The following is a 14,539-nucleotide window of genomic DNA, read 5'->3' as shown; positions in this document are numbered from 1 at the left end:
TCTACCTTGGTTGACCAAAAAACACCATTTAACCCTCGCCCTGGCAGGGGGGGGGTCGATGCGACCCCCCCCTAAGGTTTTTCGAAAATTGCGTAAAAACAGCGGCGCGCAGCGCCGCCAAATTTGGCACAGCCTATGGCGCAACCTTTTTACATATGACCTGAAAATTTCAGGTCTGGGTGACCTTGTGTCAGGTCACCAGGTCAGAAAAACCGGTACAAGGTCACGGTCAAATTTCAATTTTCTTTTTGCACCTGTCCAACTCACAGTTTTCGACTGATTTCCTTCAAACTTTCAGGATGTGCTAAGTTCACCGAGTTGTATAACATATAGTCCGGCTTTTTTGAGGTCACTGACCTGAGGTCAGTTAGAGGCAGGGTTGTGCTTGACTCATGAGTCGAGTCAGAAATTTGACTCAACTCTGACTCAAATGAGTCAGATTTGAGTCGAGTCGGATAAAATGCTGAGCTGTTGAGTTGAGTCAGAGTTGAGTCGGACAAAAATATTAAGGCGTTGAGTTGAGTCAGAGTTGAGTCAGTAAAATAACTTTTGACATTGAGTTGAGTCAAAAACATTTAGGAACATGAGTCAGCTGACTCATCTTTCTAGAAACAATCTACATAAGCTTTTCATTCTCCCCCTGCTTAACAACTTAGGCCTGGCCCTGCTGCAGGATTTTTTTCACCCCCACCCCACGCCCAACAACTTTTTTTATCTGAGTCAATTTTGAGTCAACTGACTTGACTCAACAAAAATTTGAGTCAAGTTTGAGTCAACTCGTATTTTCATTGAGCCGCTTGAGTCATGAGTTGAGTCAAGGGGAAAAATCAGCTCCTTGTTTGAGTCAGAGTTGAGTCAGGGCTTTCTGAAGTTAAATGATGAGTCGAGTCGGCAAATTTTTTTGAGTCGAGCACAACCCTGGTTAGAGGTCATTACGTCGTAATGCTAAGCCTATGGGAAAATACTAAATTAGGAAAATACTGGAGATATCCGCTTCGTTCTATCACTTTTGTGCTTTGAAACCACGGTACTTAACAGCAGGTCACTTGGTGCTTCTTTGTTTGGTGTACTTATCCATGGGTCAGGTCAAATGAGGTCAACTGAGGTCAAATGACGTTTTTGCCAATAACTTGGCACATAATGAAGCTAGAGCTTAAAAAATGGTATCATTGTGTTCCTGGTGATCAGCCGAATCGAATGATATGCAATATGATGCAATTTGGTTAACTTGAACTTAATTTATTAATTTAAGTTTACTTAAAATTTAAGAAAAAAAACTTAAAGTACACTTAAGCAAGCTAAAAAGTATATCATTCGACGCGCCTTGACGTGCTGAGTTCACTGGTGCTTTTCTTTTTGCTCTATCTTAATTAGATCAAAAGTTATAAGCGAAAAACCTTTGACCCGTTTTTAGCGAAATTTTGACATTTATACCCCCCAAAACCCCCCTAAATATTGACCTAGAGCAACCAAATTTGCACAGGGGTGAGAACTCCAGGGGGCCCACCTACCTACCAAATTTGGTGTTTCTAGGTGCCATAGGAGCCAATCGCGAGGGGGGGGGGTCGCATCGACCCCCCCCTGCCAGGTCGTGTTATGAAAAATGCCCTGCCAGGGCGAGGGTTCAGATTATTTAGCACATGAACGTACTGTTAGGTGAGCCTATGCAAGTACTTGATGTGGTAGGGTAACCGGCCAATTGATACAGCATGCAGCGATCGAGGAAAATCGGCATAAAATCAAAGTCGCTTAACATATTTCTGTTATTTCTTCGCATGAAGATGTGCAATGAAACAAGGAATCATGTAGAACATTCACTTAAATGTTTTGGGAAACCTTCTAGCTCGTTTGATTCATTACGGTGTGCTTCATAAGGTAGCGAGCCTGTCTCAAATAGCCCCACCGACTTTCAGTATATCTGTTTTCACGCCACCAGGGCTACATACAAAAACTTACTTTCAAAAAATTTTCTGTCGTTGACTTTAAAATAGCCCTTGATGATCATCCTGTAATTTTGAAAGTTTAGGGTCACATCACATAATGATAGCCTTAGCATATAGTGATGCAATTTATAACCTACCGAAATGAAGCATCCTACGAAAACGGAAAAGATTGAATATAAAGGAAATATAACAATCTTTGCAAAAACAATTTTTGCCAGAATGATTAAAATTTAGTTTCCAATCGCATGGCGTTTAAAAAATTATATCTAACCGATTTTCTTCAATTTCTTTGTAACTAAAACCGTGTCTCAAATAGCCCCACCCTATGGGCCTATTTGAGACAGGCTTTGACGAACAAAGTATCCTGAATAATTATTATTAGCTGAACAAAAATGCGCCTATATGAAAGAGCTCACAGGGAACTACATTTTTGCAATTTACATGCTATAAGAAATATGAACCGTCTTGAAGAGAGAGGCCAAAAAATTGTAAAATCCGTTTCAAATAGCCCCACTTTACGAACTTTTTGAACAAATCAAAACATATTTTTTGTAATTGAAAACACATATTTTTCAAAATTTTCAAAATTTCGAAAATTCGAGATAGCAGTTTGATAGCTACGTGTACTTGTAATCCACTGATGCAAAGAAATTGGATCTAGCTTTAAAACTGGGCTCTTGAGAGCGTTTGCCGTAATCCAATATTTTGCATCAAAATCGGCCGACATGACGTCACTCTGACGTCATGAATTTGGACGAATTTGACAAATTCGTCCAAATGAATTGAATTCGTCCAAATGAATGAATGGGAATTTGACACAAGGTGTCAAATTGATGCCGCTGAGGGTACTGCAAGTTTCGTGTTGATTCGTTTAAAGGTTTAACCCGCGCACCGACGGGGGTCTGCGCCAACTTCGTACCGACGGGGGGGGGGGCGGATGACCGCCCCCCTGAGATCTCGAGAACGAAGCAAGATAGCGGCAAGCGGTAAACGGCATCGCATACGCACAGACAAGGTCTACAATTTTTACAAAGGTCATTTTCAGGTCAGGTCAAAGATGACGTCACAGGGGTCGAAAAAGTCAAAATGGCGGCGCTAGATAAGGAGAGAGTTTTTCTCGAATAACTTCCGAATTAGTCATGATAGGAACAAACTAAGGGCATCATCGTGATCCTCTCGTCAATCCGCATCGAATGATATATGTTGACCTCGAAAGGTCAAGGTCAAAGGTAGACCTCAGGTCACGTGACCTCGAGGTCATCATGTATATCATTCGATGCGTCTTGACGAGCTGAACACAATGAGATCATCCGTGTGGCTGTATCTTGTTCCTGTACGGAGTTATTGGCAAAAAAACCTTTGGTGACCTTTGATGACGTCACATGACCTTACAGCTGCCCAACAGCAAAACAGACCTCAAGGTAGTGAAGGTTGATCGTATATGAAGTCATGTATGGTATATGGGGCCATTCCGACCCGTTTTAGTGGTAAAAACAGGGAGTTGATTTTTCCCCCATTGACTTATAATGGGGAGGTCGCGAAATTTGAAAATTTTGAAATTTATGTATTAAGTCTCAAAATTTGTATTTTTGTCTTTCTTTCAAAAAGTTTTTGATTTTTCGGAAAACCGGGATATATGTGATAGAGCACATGCCATGGATATAGGTACTGTAGCAAGTTTAAGCTGGATATCTTCAAAAATAGCCAAGTTATACGCATCAGAGAAAAAAATTACAATTATATTTTTTAAAATCAACTTTGCAGAATGCATTTGACATCGTACACTAAGATAAATGGCACCATCGTGTTTCTGAGCTCAAACGGCATCCGATACACACCTTGTGTGTTGACAAATTTCCACTTAAAAATTTTACCTTTTTGGACCTGAAAGTGACCTAACCTCAGCTAAATTCAACTCAAAATGACCTCAAAGGACATAAACGACAGAGAATTCGAAATATATGGCCTAAATGAACCATAAAACATGTGGCACGTGACCGATGCATAATATAATATGTCCGTGACCTAAAGCATCTAGTTACAAGTATGTACCTAAAGCAAAAATGAGCCTGATTTGACTTGCCATCCGGCGGCCAGAGCCCAAAAGGTGAACAAGTCTAGGATTGATGATTGTTACTTTGACCTGACCTGTGACGTCATCAGTGACCTTGAGGTCAATTAAATTAGTTTTCGCTCGACAGTTTCTCCAGTGCTATCAGACGCCGTTTGAATTTTGACAATCGGCCCAGTAGTTTTGGAGTCCCCCCCCCCCCCCCGTAGGGCGCGTTACACGTAGACATCAGTAGGGCGCGGGTTAAATGGCAGAAGCAGGAATAAATCACATAGCAAGGAGCTTAGAGGTGAACTATTAAACACAAAGTAATCGTAATGATCGTGTGATTATGAAAAGCAGATAACAAAGTGTCTATCAAACAGCTCTTTTACCGTAAAAAACCCTAAATCCAATTAAGACACGGCATCGTGCAGCATAATTAAAAAAAAAAATACATATATATTCATTTGATATATTCAGTTAACCATAATTAGGACTGCGAAGTAAATACACTTTTTGGTGACCTCGAATCTGACTTCAAATATCTCAATTCTCGTTCAGGCTCCAGCTGCGACTCCGGAAATTTCTCTTGAACTTCATATCATGATAGCAAAATACACGTCGGAGATCTTTTTATCTTGCCTAAAACGATTTTTTAGCATTTCAAGGCCTTATATGTAGTGCAAGTATACATACATACTTAATTAATAAGTAGCATGCATAATTAAAAACGAGGTCCGGCACAGGCTCTGTTTTACAGCCTTTTTCGCTGAAAAAATCATCCAATTGCATCATTTATGCATCGCGATGCAACACTTATCTTCTTACACATAACTTCAGTGACAATTAAATGGACGTTATTAACGAATTCTAAATTAATTGCACGCATCGGTCACAGCATCGTTGAAAATACGCCTTTGCGTCGGTCTTTTATTTTGACACCCTCACGGCCTAAATTACATGCTCGTAAAGCATGCTGTAATTACTATTGACCTTTGCCGATGGCAGGAGTCAAGACGTGGCTGAGGACACACGTTCCGCATCGACCGAACAGGCCGCGATCGATGAGAGCTATGTGGAAATTCACAGAAAATGAGTTGAGCTACCCAGCCTCTGCACGAACCAAGACTCAACTCGTGGTCAAACCTTTGTTAACTTAACACGAAAGATACAACCATTAATTGTCCCTACTTGGTGCAAACAGGTGTCAGGGATCATCTGGTCCTCAAGTCAGATGGGAGCATGACACTGTCATGTGATTTCATTTGCGCCAACTACCAACTTAATTAATTTGCATAGCAGTGCTCCTTCGGACCAGAATAGAGCCTTATCCAACACGGCGCTGCAGACTCTCGCTGGGTAGTGTGACCTTCTTCAATAGGTTCGTAATTCTGCTGCCTGACTAATGAGGTTATTTCTCATCGGTGACTGGGACAATTCATTGTCAGGTCGACCACCCAGCCAACGGCTGCCCGAGTTTAGTCATAAAGGGTGTGACTGCTCCTGGCTGTGATGAGTGCTGCCTATTTTTCATGACGAAATGTGTGTCCACTGTCCCCTTCTGTCATAAGCTACTCGTATATTAGCTGACTCGTACTGCACATGACAGTTGCAAATACCCTACTGGAAAGTTGGCTGTTTTAATAAAAGGTTATTCTGGTGAGTCAATTGCAATTATTATTGATTTAGTTCGTGTCCAAGATTTGTCAGTGGCCGTTTTGTCATTGCAAAAAGGTGCAATATCTTCAATGGAGGTTGTTAATATTTTCATGTTGCAGCACAGGGGACAACCGCGCCTCAATGTGACAAATTTCCCGTCAATTGTTCGTTTCATTCGATCCCAGCCGTCACAGAGTAAGTGCCGTTTTTCCACGGGCGTTCACAGCGGCTGACGACTGCCCCTGTGCTGTTTCAGAGATGGCCTACAGCTGGGATAACCGGGTCAAGTTCGTCGTCCGGTATATGTACGGTAAGTTGGCGTCTCGTAGTCAGTGCTGACAGAACGGCAGATATCTCTTTGATAGGACGCATCGGCTGCGCAACTTGAACTAAATGCAAATGTTTCAACCAGACCTATGTAGGTCAAACTTGGTCGCATTTCGGAGCTGACCAGTGATCAAAGCTCTCCCTCCAATTCACCAGTCTCCGTTGTCTCGCTGCCGGGGCCCCGGCTGGTCGTTCACTGTTGACGCGCAACAAACATTGGCCAGCTAAAATGGCTGAATGACTGACAGCTGACCCAAGATTCTGATTAGAACTCGTCCAGTTAGTAGGCGCCAACTGTAAAAATTTCAGCGTGCCTCTCCATATCCATACCGGCGCTGATAATTTTGCTTGCCACAAACCAACATTGGCACAGCTTGGTGACCTGAACGTATATGCTTTCAAGTGACGTTCGAAGCTGGTATTCAAAACACCCACCCAGGAAATCACTCCTATTTGATTATTTTCTGTTGGGCCCAAGCGAACCGCCCAACTCTGGTATCGCGTAGGATGCTGTGCCGGCGGGCGGCAGTGTCGGGCGGCACAGCCTACAGAGTCGGGGGGCCGTCAGCCCTGGCTGCAGCGATGCGCCCCAATACACCGCTCGCAGTCTTGTTGCTTTTCTTTTTCATTTTTTTTTTTGCCATGGCGTGTTTGTACTGTGTAGGGGGGGGGGGGGACGGACACCCTTAATTTTTCTTCTTCTTCTAATTATAATTAAGCATACCTAATCTTCTCCGCTGACCGCTAACATTCCTTCAATCATCCATATGTTTAGAAATAAGAAATGTATATCAATAAATTGTTACTAAACACATATGGTAGTTCTGATAAGCACTGAAACTAAAAAAAAAAAACTGATAGAGCTGTGTAGCGAAGGAATCGCAAAACAATGGAACCAGTGAAATAAGCCCTCTGCATTGCCTATACGACTATACGTGATAGCAGAATTAATTAATACCTTGGACGCAACTAACCAGACTCTGTTTTCCACCTTCAGACATTGACAACAACGGCTACCTCGACAAGAACGACTTCGAGTGTCTGGCGGTGCGAACGTCGGTCATTGAGAGCAAGGGCGAGGTGAAGCCAGAGAAGTATGAACAGAACAGGAAGGTCATGCGGAATCTCTGGAATGAGATCGCTGACCTTGCAGACTTCAACAAGGTATGTCACACATGGGGCTTGACAACAACACCTACGTCATATTAGTGACATTATACAGACTATGGATCGGGATAACTTGGCATATTCTGTTTCCATTCCCTTTTATTATGAGTTGTTTTGTTTCCGTTATCATCATATTTTCATTTATTAACCCTTCACTTTGTTGCATGACTTTTGCTCAGAGCATTCCGATGCAGGCTACACGGTCCGTCTTCCTAGCTGCAATAGCATTGCAGCAATAGGTTATGGCTGAAATAAAATAATTGCTCATTACAGGACGGCGTCGTTTCGATTGACGAATTTAAAGCCGCCGTAAAAAAGGTTTGCGTTGGAAAGTCGTACAGCAACTTCCCTCAGGCCTTGAAGGCTTTCGTCGACAAAATGTTCGCTTCAGTCGACCTGAATGGTAAGAAAGATGGTGCGCTCAAACTAAAAAGTTGTCAAAGTATTGTGCCGCTTTTCAGCTACTTACATGTGCTTACATTTTGTGGCTTCTGTTATTAACAGCTTACATATGTAAATAATTGGCATTTCAAAGCTGCTTGTAACAGTTGTAAATAGTTGTGGTAAAAATATCAGAACAATGTAGCCGCATGATGAACAACGTCGTTACCGTTGTTTGCCGCCCTGTCTATCACGGCAGTAGTCAATAGATTTTAGCTTGTAGTCATGTTGATTGCGTGTTTATGCTAAACTCGCAAACATTACACAGCACAAGCATAGTTGATCACATCAGCAGTCCTGTAAAACTGAAAATTTAGCGCAACTGTGGCGCATCTCTGAGTGAATCTATCGAAGATACCACAGATAACAGTAGTACTACTGTTATCTGTGAAGATACCAATTGCACAATCACACCAAATAAAGCTTCATTGAATACCCTTCCTAAGAAACGATTCTATGCACATTGCACGGTTTCACCATTATTTTGTTTATTGATCTTCATTTTGTTTACCATGGGGTAACTTGACTCAAATTTTTATATAGTCCCTATCTAATTTCTCCCCCCCCCCCCATTAGCGTTTCCATAGATACATTATAGGCATTTCTTTTGAGATAGACTATATGGGTGCATTTGAAACCCCACTATGCAAAGTCCTTCTTTTTGGATTTTCTTTGCAAGTTATATTGCAATTCCCTGGGTTTTCTTTTGTTAAGTACAAAACTAATTTTCTATGTAGGAACTTCTATTTTTATACTAAGTAAAAACTATGTTAAAACTCGTTTTCCTATCACGGCCGCAAAGCGACACATTTGTTTGACAGCTTCTTGCCATCTGCAGGCAAGTAACATTAGTGTCCTGTTGAGCTCTCTTATGCCTTGCCATGACATCATTAGGTAGGTATGTATATGCACAGTGAGTTATGTACATCTAACCATAGGTGTGTCTGCCATTCATTGATTAGAAGTAATGGTGAATGACTAATTAAAAGCAGTGTGCACTGTACTCGAATCTCTAACCACTGTAATATATCAATCGGTTTACCATAGCGGATATCCTGCCCCCGGACGGGTTTGGACTCCGAGCTGACCACGCTCAGTGACCGTAACTGACCGCCACCGCAGGATGGTCAGGTCTCAGTCGAGGAGTTCAAGTCGGCCGTGAAAAACGCCTGCGTCGGGAAGCCGTTTGACGCATTCCCCGGCGCGCTAAAAGCGTTTATCTCATCCCACTTTGGCACAGTGGACGTGAATGGTAGGCGAGCACCCATGCGACTCGGATGACAAGGAATGAGACTAGTGTCCCGGAATGCCGATCGAATGCACCCGAATGTGGTCGGAATGCGACCAGAATGCGTCCGGAATGATAGCACCAACCCCGAATGATCTCTGCTCGACCCTCGAACCCAAAGGCTCGGCCAATGTCCAAATGTTGAGTTTGAAAGCTTGACATTTGGCGGACTCTCTGCAATTGGTAGTGAATAAGCTCTAAGAGGCAGTTCTGTTGGACTGTTGTGAAGGAGCTTAACAATATGCAATGCCGTGTAACGACAAACGTTGTGCTTTATTTTGTGAGCTATGAAGTCTGTTTCTGTGTGTGTTTGTGAAGTGCATTGTTGAGTCATGTGTGCCGGCAGGTTCCGTGTTCTAAGTCCCTTGTGCTGTGTTACAAAAGTGGGTGCGTGGTTGCCTCTTGTTTATTGCCAAGCCCTGTGTCGCGCTGGGTCCCGTTGCACAATGTACAGTCTTGTCAACTGCGTCATCGCATGCTATTGGCTATGATAATCGAAGGTCATGAATCTGTGATCATATTGATCAATGGTCATATCATCATATGATCTTCTGGCCCAAGCATACCTGATATGAACAAGTCATATACCCATAACATTTCAATCTTCAAAATATCTTAACCCGCGCGGGGCTGGGGGGGGGGGGGGGGTAAATTTTACCCACCCTCGCGAATTTTTGCGATAACTCAAAAACAGCGGCGCGCAGCGCCGCCAAACTTTCAGTAGGGTAGACCGGGGCAAGTCGCCCCGCCCAGGTAAAACGCCTCACCGATGTTTCTCGGAACTGGCAAGGTTCTGGAGAAACATCATCTCTTCTATAAAACGTGCACTATATGATCATTTTATGAGCAGGCTGAAAAGATATTGTGATGACTCTTTAGGGAGATATAGCCAAAAATGTGTTTTTGGAGTGATTTTTATGTTTTGTTGTCAGCTTATGCATCATGGCGTTCTTTTATGATTCACATCAGGTTAACGACTTGTATGTATTTTGAACAGCTTTATCTAACGCTTATAATGCCGGGTTGGTTCGTGTTGAATTATGCCCTGCTGGAGTGCAAGGCGTTGTTCTCTGACCGAACTACGTGATGGGGTAAAACGCGGGGTAGGTCGCGGGGGCAAAACGCCCCATGGGGCGTTTTACCTCATGTGTTGTTCGGACTACCCACTTCCTAATGTTCGGTAGCTGGCTAACAGTAAGTTTCTATGCATTTATGTGTACTTTTCTCAGCAACTGGATGGCAAAGGAAGTATTTTGTTAACATTTCCATTGCAATAATATATTATTTGGCCTTATGAGGCAGGTGAAAAACCTGCTCATACAATAGTGTCATAGCTGAACACCTGATAGGATGGAAGGAGCTAACTTCAGTGCCGTGCTTCCCAAGGTCTAACAGACCTCTCATGTAAGATTTAAGTCAACTAGCATGTTTAATCTTTAATCTAGAGTATGGGGCTTCTTGCCCCAGGCCGTGGGGCGTTTTGCCCTGGGGTTGGGGCAAAATGCCCCATTTGCAGTTGCTTCATAAAACACTTCCTAGTTAGGAGTCCGATCATAAGTGAATGAATTTGAGGGGTGGAATTTAAAGTAAAATGTCCAAAGAACGCATTGAGCACAAATTTGGCCTTCCAGGTGATGTGGGACAAAAGCTATGTAGCAAAATAAATTATCTGGGGTGTCTTGCCCCAGGCTACCCTACCTTTTCTTACATCAATTTGACACGTTCCCTGAAAATTTGAGCGAAATCCGTCGGAAAATTTTTGAGAAATTGACGATTTAGTGACGTCATGTTCGCCATTTTCGCCTCAAAAACGGCAAAAGTTCAAACGCCGCTAACATCTTCATTTTTAAAGGAATCAAGACGTAACAAAAAAGTTTATACGTAATTCTACTTTGTCTATCAAATGGCTATCTCGGTTTTTTGAAAATTTTGGATTTTGGACAAACTTTTTTTTCTAAAAAAACTGACTTTTTTGGGAAAATAATTATAAAATCAAAAATTTTGAGTGCATCGAAAAAACCGGAATATATGTCAGAGTCTATGTGCACCTACATACCAATTTTTAGAAGAATCGGTTCAAAAATGTGGGAGTTATTAAAAATTTCATGACGTCACGACACATAACAATTTTGAAAAATGATTTTTTTGGAAGTTCTAGACCTCGAACCGAAACAAAAATAGCACCATTCGATTTGTCGTGAAAAACTGCATCAGATAGACACCTTTTTAGGCCTTAACAACCAACTTCAAAATTTGACCTCACTTGACCTGACCTTGACCTGACCTCGACCTAAAATTCATCTAGATGTGGTCCATATCACCTATTGAGTGTGCCCATTGAATTGTATGAATAAAATGACCCATAAATCATGTGTCGCACATGCCCTTTTCTATATTTTGTTTTTGGTGACCTGACCTGACCTGACCTGACCTGACCTTGACCTTGACCTCTGAATGATATTGTATGCAGCGAATATTGTCTTGGTAGCCTAAGAACACGTTTTGGGCAATCAGTCTCAGTCCATTCTTCAACTACGGTGCAAGGCCGATACTGTAGAAACTTGCAATTTGTACCCTTGACCTGACCTTGACCTTGACCTCAAGGCTCAAACTTTAAATTAAGTACATGTTTTTAGTTGTTCGAGATTAGATCTTTCGATTGGCGTTTGAATTTTCCAAATCGGACCATTAGTTCGGGAGATAACAGGGGGGGGGGGTAAAATTTACCCACCCCCAGCCCCGCGCGTTTGGCTGGAGACCCCAGCCCCGCGCGGGTTAACATGAGACAATACATCAGTAATTTGAGAGACTATTTTTATAGCCTGTCTTCCAGTTGAGTGTGCACGTTTTAAAAATGTGATGTTCAATGTTGTGTTGGTCACTGACCTTTTATGTCAGAGGTCACTAACCTCATAAGAGGTATCCGTGTTTTAACTGTACGTGCCGAGAACGCGATATTTTATCTGAGAAAATTTGAACGTTCTCTCGGCACAAACTGAGTGGTGATATAATTTGGTCTTGAATATGTAAGGCACTCGAATACAGGAATTAAACTAAACGAACTCTAAGTTACAACATAATGGCGACAAGGATGTTGAATTAATTAAGTAGAGTAACGTAACGTCAGATATCGAGTGTTATCATGATAATTTTTATTTGAGAGAAGATTGGTGCAAAGTAAGTTAACAGACGTTTGATTGAGTTGGAGTGAGGCTGAACGGTGAACTGAGTCGCGACTGTTGCATATAATTGTGGATATCACTGTGGACCCGGAACAGGCCACAGCAAGTAAATATGGCGCTCAGTCTCAGCACTCCAGAGAAGTTCCATGAAGGTGAAGACTTCGATATATGGCTAGATGGATTTGAAGTGTACCTGTGTGCTTTAGGCATAGAAGAAGTGACTCGGAAGAGAGCACTGCTGCTTCATTTACTGGGCACTGACATCCAACAGAAACTAAAGGATATGGCTGAAATTGAATCCGATTCAGCACTGCCAAATGACTATGAACGCACCAAAGCAAAGCTGAGACGTATTCTTAAACCCCAGGTCCGAACTCTGTACGAAAGGAACATATTCCACAACATGACCATGATGGACCGAGATGAAAATATTAGAGATTTTGTGGGGCGCTTGAAGAAACAGGCAGAGAAGTGTGACTTTACTCGGGAGCAGAAAACTGAGCTCATTCGTGATATGATAATCTCACGGTGTCCGCACTCTTCGCTGCAAGTCAGAATGCTTGAGGCACAGCACCTGACGGCAGAAGATGCAATCAAAATGTGGGAGTCGTTTCTGCAGGTCCGAGTACAGGCAAAGAAACTTCAAGAGATGAATCTGACAAAAGAAGTCAATCCGAGTCCGGAGCAGGAGCCGAAGAAAGAAGGAGAGTCGGCCTACCGAGTCGTCGGTGAAAGACGCCAGAAAAGTCCGTTCCAACACGGCGACAGAAAAGGCGGACAGAGTCGAGGCCCATGCTACCGATGCGGAAGGAGTTCGCACAAAGCGAGTGACTGTTTAGTCACCAGAGGGAAAACGTGCAACAAGTGCGGAGGCAAGAACCATTTTGCCAAGATGTGCAAAAGCCGCCAAGATGATGGACCGAGCTACAAGCGGCGAGTGAATGCCACAAGAGACGAAGTCGAAGCAGATCGGACAGTGAGTGATTTCGACGACTTTGCGTTCACGTCCGAGAGCAGCAGCGCTGAAGGACGTGGCACACTGACCTCAGTGCAGCTAAACGGTCAGACTGTGAGGGTTTTGGTTGACACAGGAGCCTCAGCAGATATTATAACAAGAAAGGACTTCAAAACACTGGTCGGTTTCAAGACAGTGAAGACCAATCGGCGTCTGCTGCCGTATGGCTCGAAGATCCCTCTGAAGCTGGATGGTCAGTTCTTGGCGACAACGGCGGTGAACGGCAGAGAGGTCCAGAGCTGCTGGCTGATCGCGGCCCACGGCCAAGTTTCGCTTCTGAGTGGAGTAACGGCGGAGCTGCTCGGACTGATATCCACCGGGAAACACGTCAATCAAGTAGCGGAGAACGGCAGCCAGCGCCTATCACTCGAAGCGATTCTGAAGGAGAACAAGGATGTGTTTGAAGACAAGTTAGGACAACTGGCTGACGTAAAGGCCCACTTGAGGCTAAAGGAAACGGCAGAGCCCGTTTTCAAGGGAGTCAGAACGGTCCCATACGCCCTGCAAGACCAAGTTGAGAGCGAGCTGAAGTGACTACAAATGCACTGTGAACCCTCAGCTTGAGGTTCCGAAACATCCAATGCCAACCTTAGAAGACATTCTGGCAAAGCTGCCAGATATGAAGTTGTTCTGCAAGTTGGATCTCAGCACAGCGTATTTGCAGATGACGCTGGACGAAGAGAGCCAGAAGATGACGGTGCTAAACACTCCGAGGGGACTGCTGAAGATGAAGCGGTTACCATACGGGATAGCAGCCTCTCCAGCTATATTCCAAAGCACGATGGAGAAGGTGCTTGAAGGCCTTCCAGGAGTGACATGCTTCCAAGATGACGTCCTTGTAGCGGGACCAACAGAGGCTGAAACATTAGAGCGGTTAAGTGAAACGCTGAAGCGACTGAAGAAGTGGAAGCTCGTCCTAAAAAGGAAAAAGTGCGAGTTCATGATGAAGTCGATTCGGTATCTTGGAGTGGAACTCAGTGGTGACGGCGTGAAACCAGTGAAGGAGAAGGTGACCCCGGTGTTGGACGCTCCCAGACCTCGGAACACGGGCGAGTTGAGAAGCTTCCTGGGAGCTGTGACCTTCTACGCCAGATTTGTGGCTGCCATGTCGAAAGTGGCGGCGCCGCTGCACAGACTGCTGAAGAAGGGCCAAAAGTGGAAATGGACGGCGACTGAAGAAGCCAGCTTCAACGAGCTGAAGAAGAGGCTCACTCAAGCACCCGTCTTGGCACATTATGACGGACGGAAGCCAGTGCGTTTGATCACGGACGCCAGTCCGTATGGCTTAGGAGCCGTTCTCGTGCAGGTGGACGGAGACGGAAACGAGAGGCCTGTCAGATTTGCCTCCAGAAGCCTATCCACAGCCGAGAAGAATTATGCCCAGGTCGAACGGGAAGGGCTGGCCGTTATCTTTGGTGTGAAACGGTTCCGCCAGTACCTGTGGGGCAGAAAGTTCTCATTAGT

The 14,539-nt window shown here is 43.8% G+C and overlaps 1 protein-coding gene across 5 annotated transcripts in view; it reads left to right on the top strand.

Annotated features, from left to right (window-relative positions):
- LOC122378731 (sarcoplasmic calcium-binding protein 1-like) overlaps positions 1-14,539 on the top strand; it is a 60,815-nt gene that overhangs the window by 3,968 nt on the left and 42,308 nt on the right. For 2 of the 5 annotated variants that reach the window (XM_043360174.1, XM_043360175.1), the window contains exons 2-4: positions 5,912-5,965; positions 6,980-7,146; positions 7,423-7,552. In XM_043360174.1, coding sequence (XP_043216109.1) covers positions 5,914-5,965; positions 6,980-7,146; positions 7,423-7,552 — 349 coding nt within the window. In that variant the 5' untranslated portion in view covers positions 5,912-5,913. Of the gene's footprint in view, positions 1-5,911; positions 5,966-6,979; positions 7,147-7,422; positions 7,553-8,712; positions 8,843-14,539 lie in introns of all 5 variants that reach the window. The other 3 variants (XM_043360177.1, XM_043360178.1, XM_043360176.1) reach the window with 2 other exon arrangements.

Source organism: Amphibalanus amphitrite, unplaced genomic scaffold, assembly GCF_019059575.1.
Source record: "Amphibalanus amphitrite isolate SeventyFive unplaced genomic scaffold, NRLGWU_Aamphi_draft 000064F_arrow, whole genome shotgun sequence".
Taxonomy (NCBI): Eukaryota; Metazoa; Arthropoda; class Thecostraca; order Balanomorpha; family Balanidae; genus Amphibalanus; species Amphibalanus amphitrite.
The sequence above is the reverse complement of the archived record's forward strand: the minus strand, read 5'-3'. Positions and strand labels throughout refer to the sequence as shown.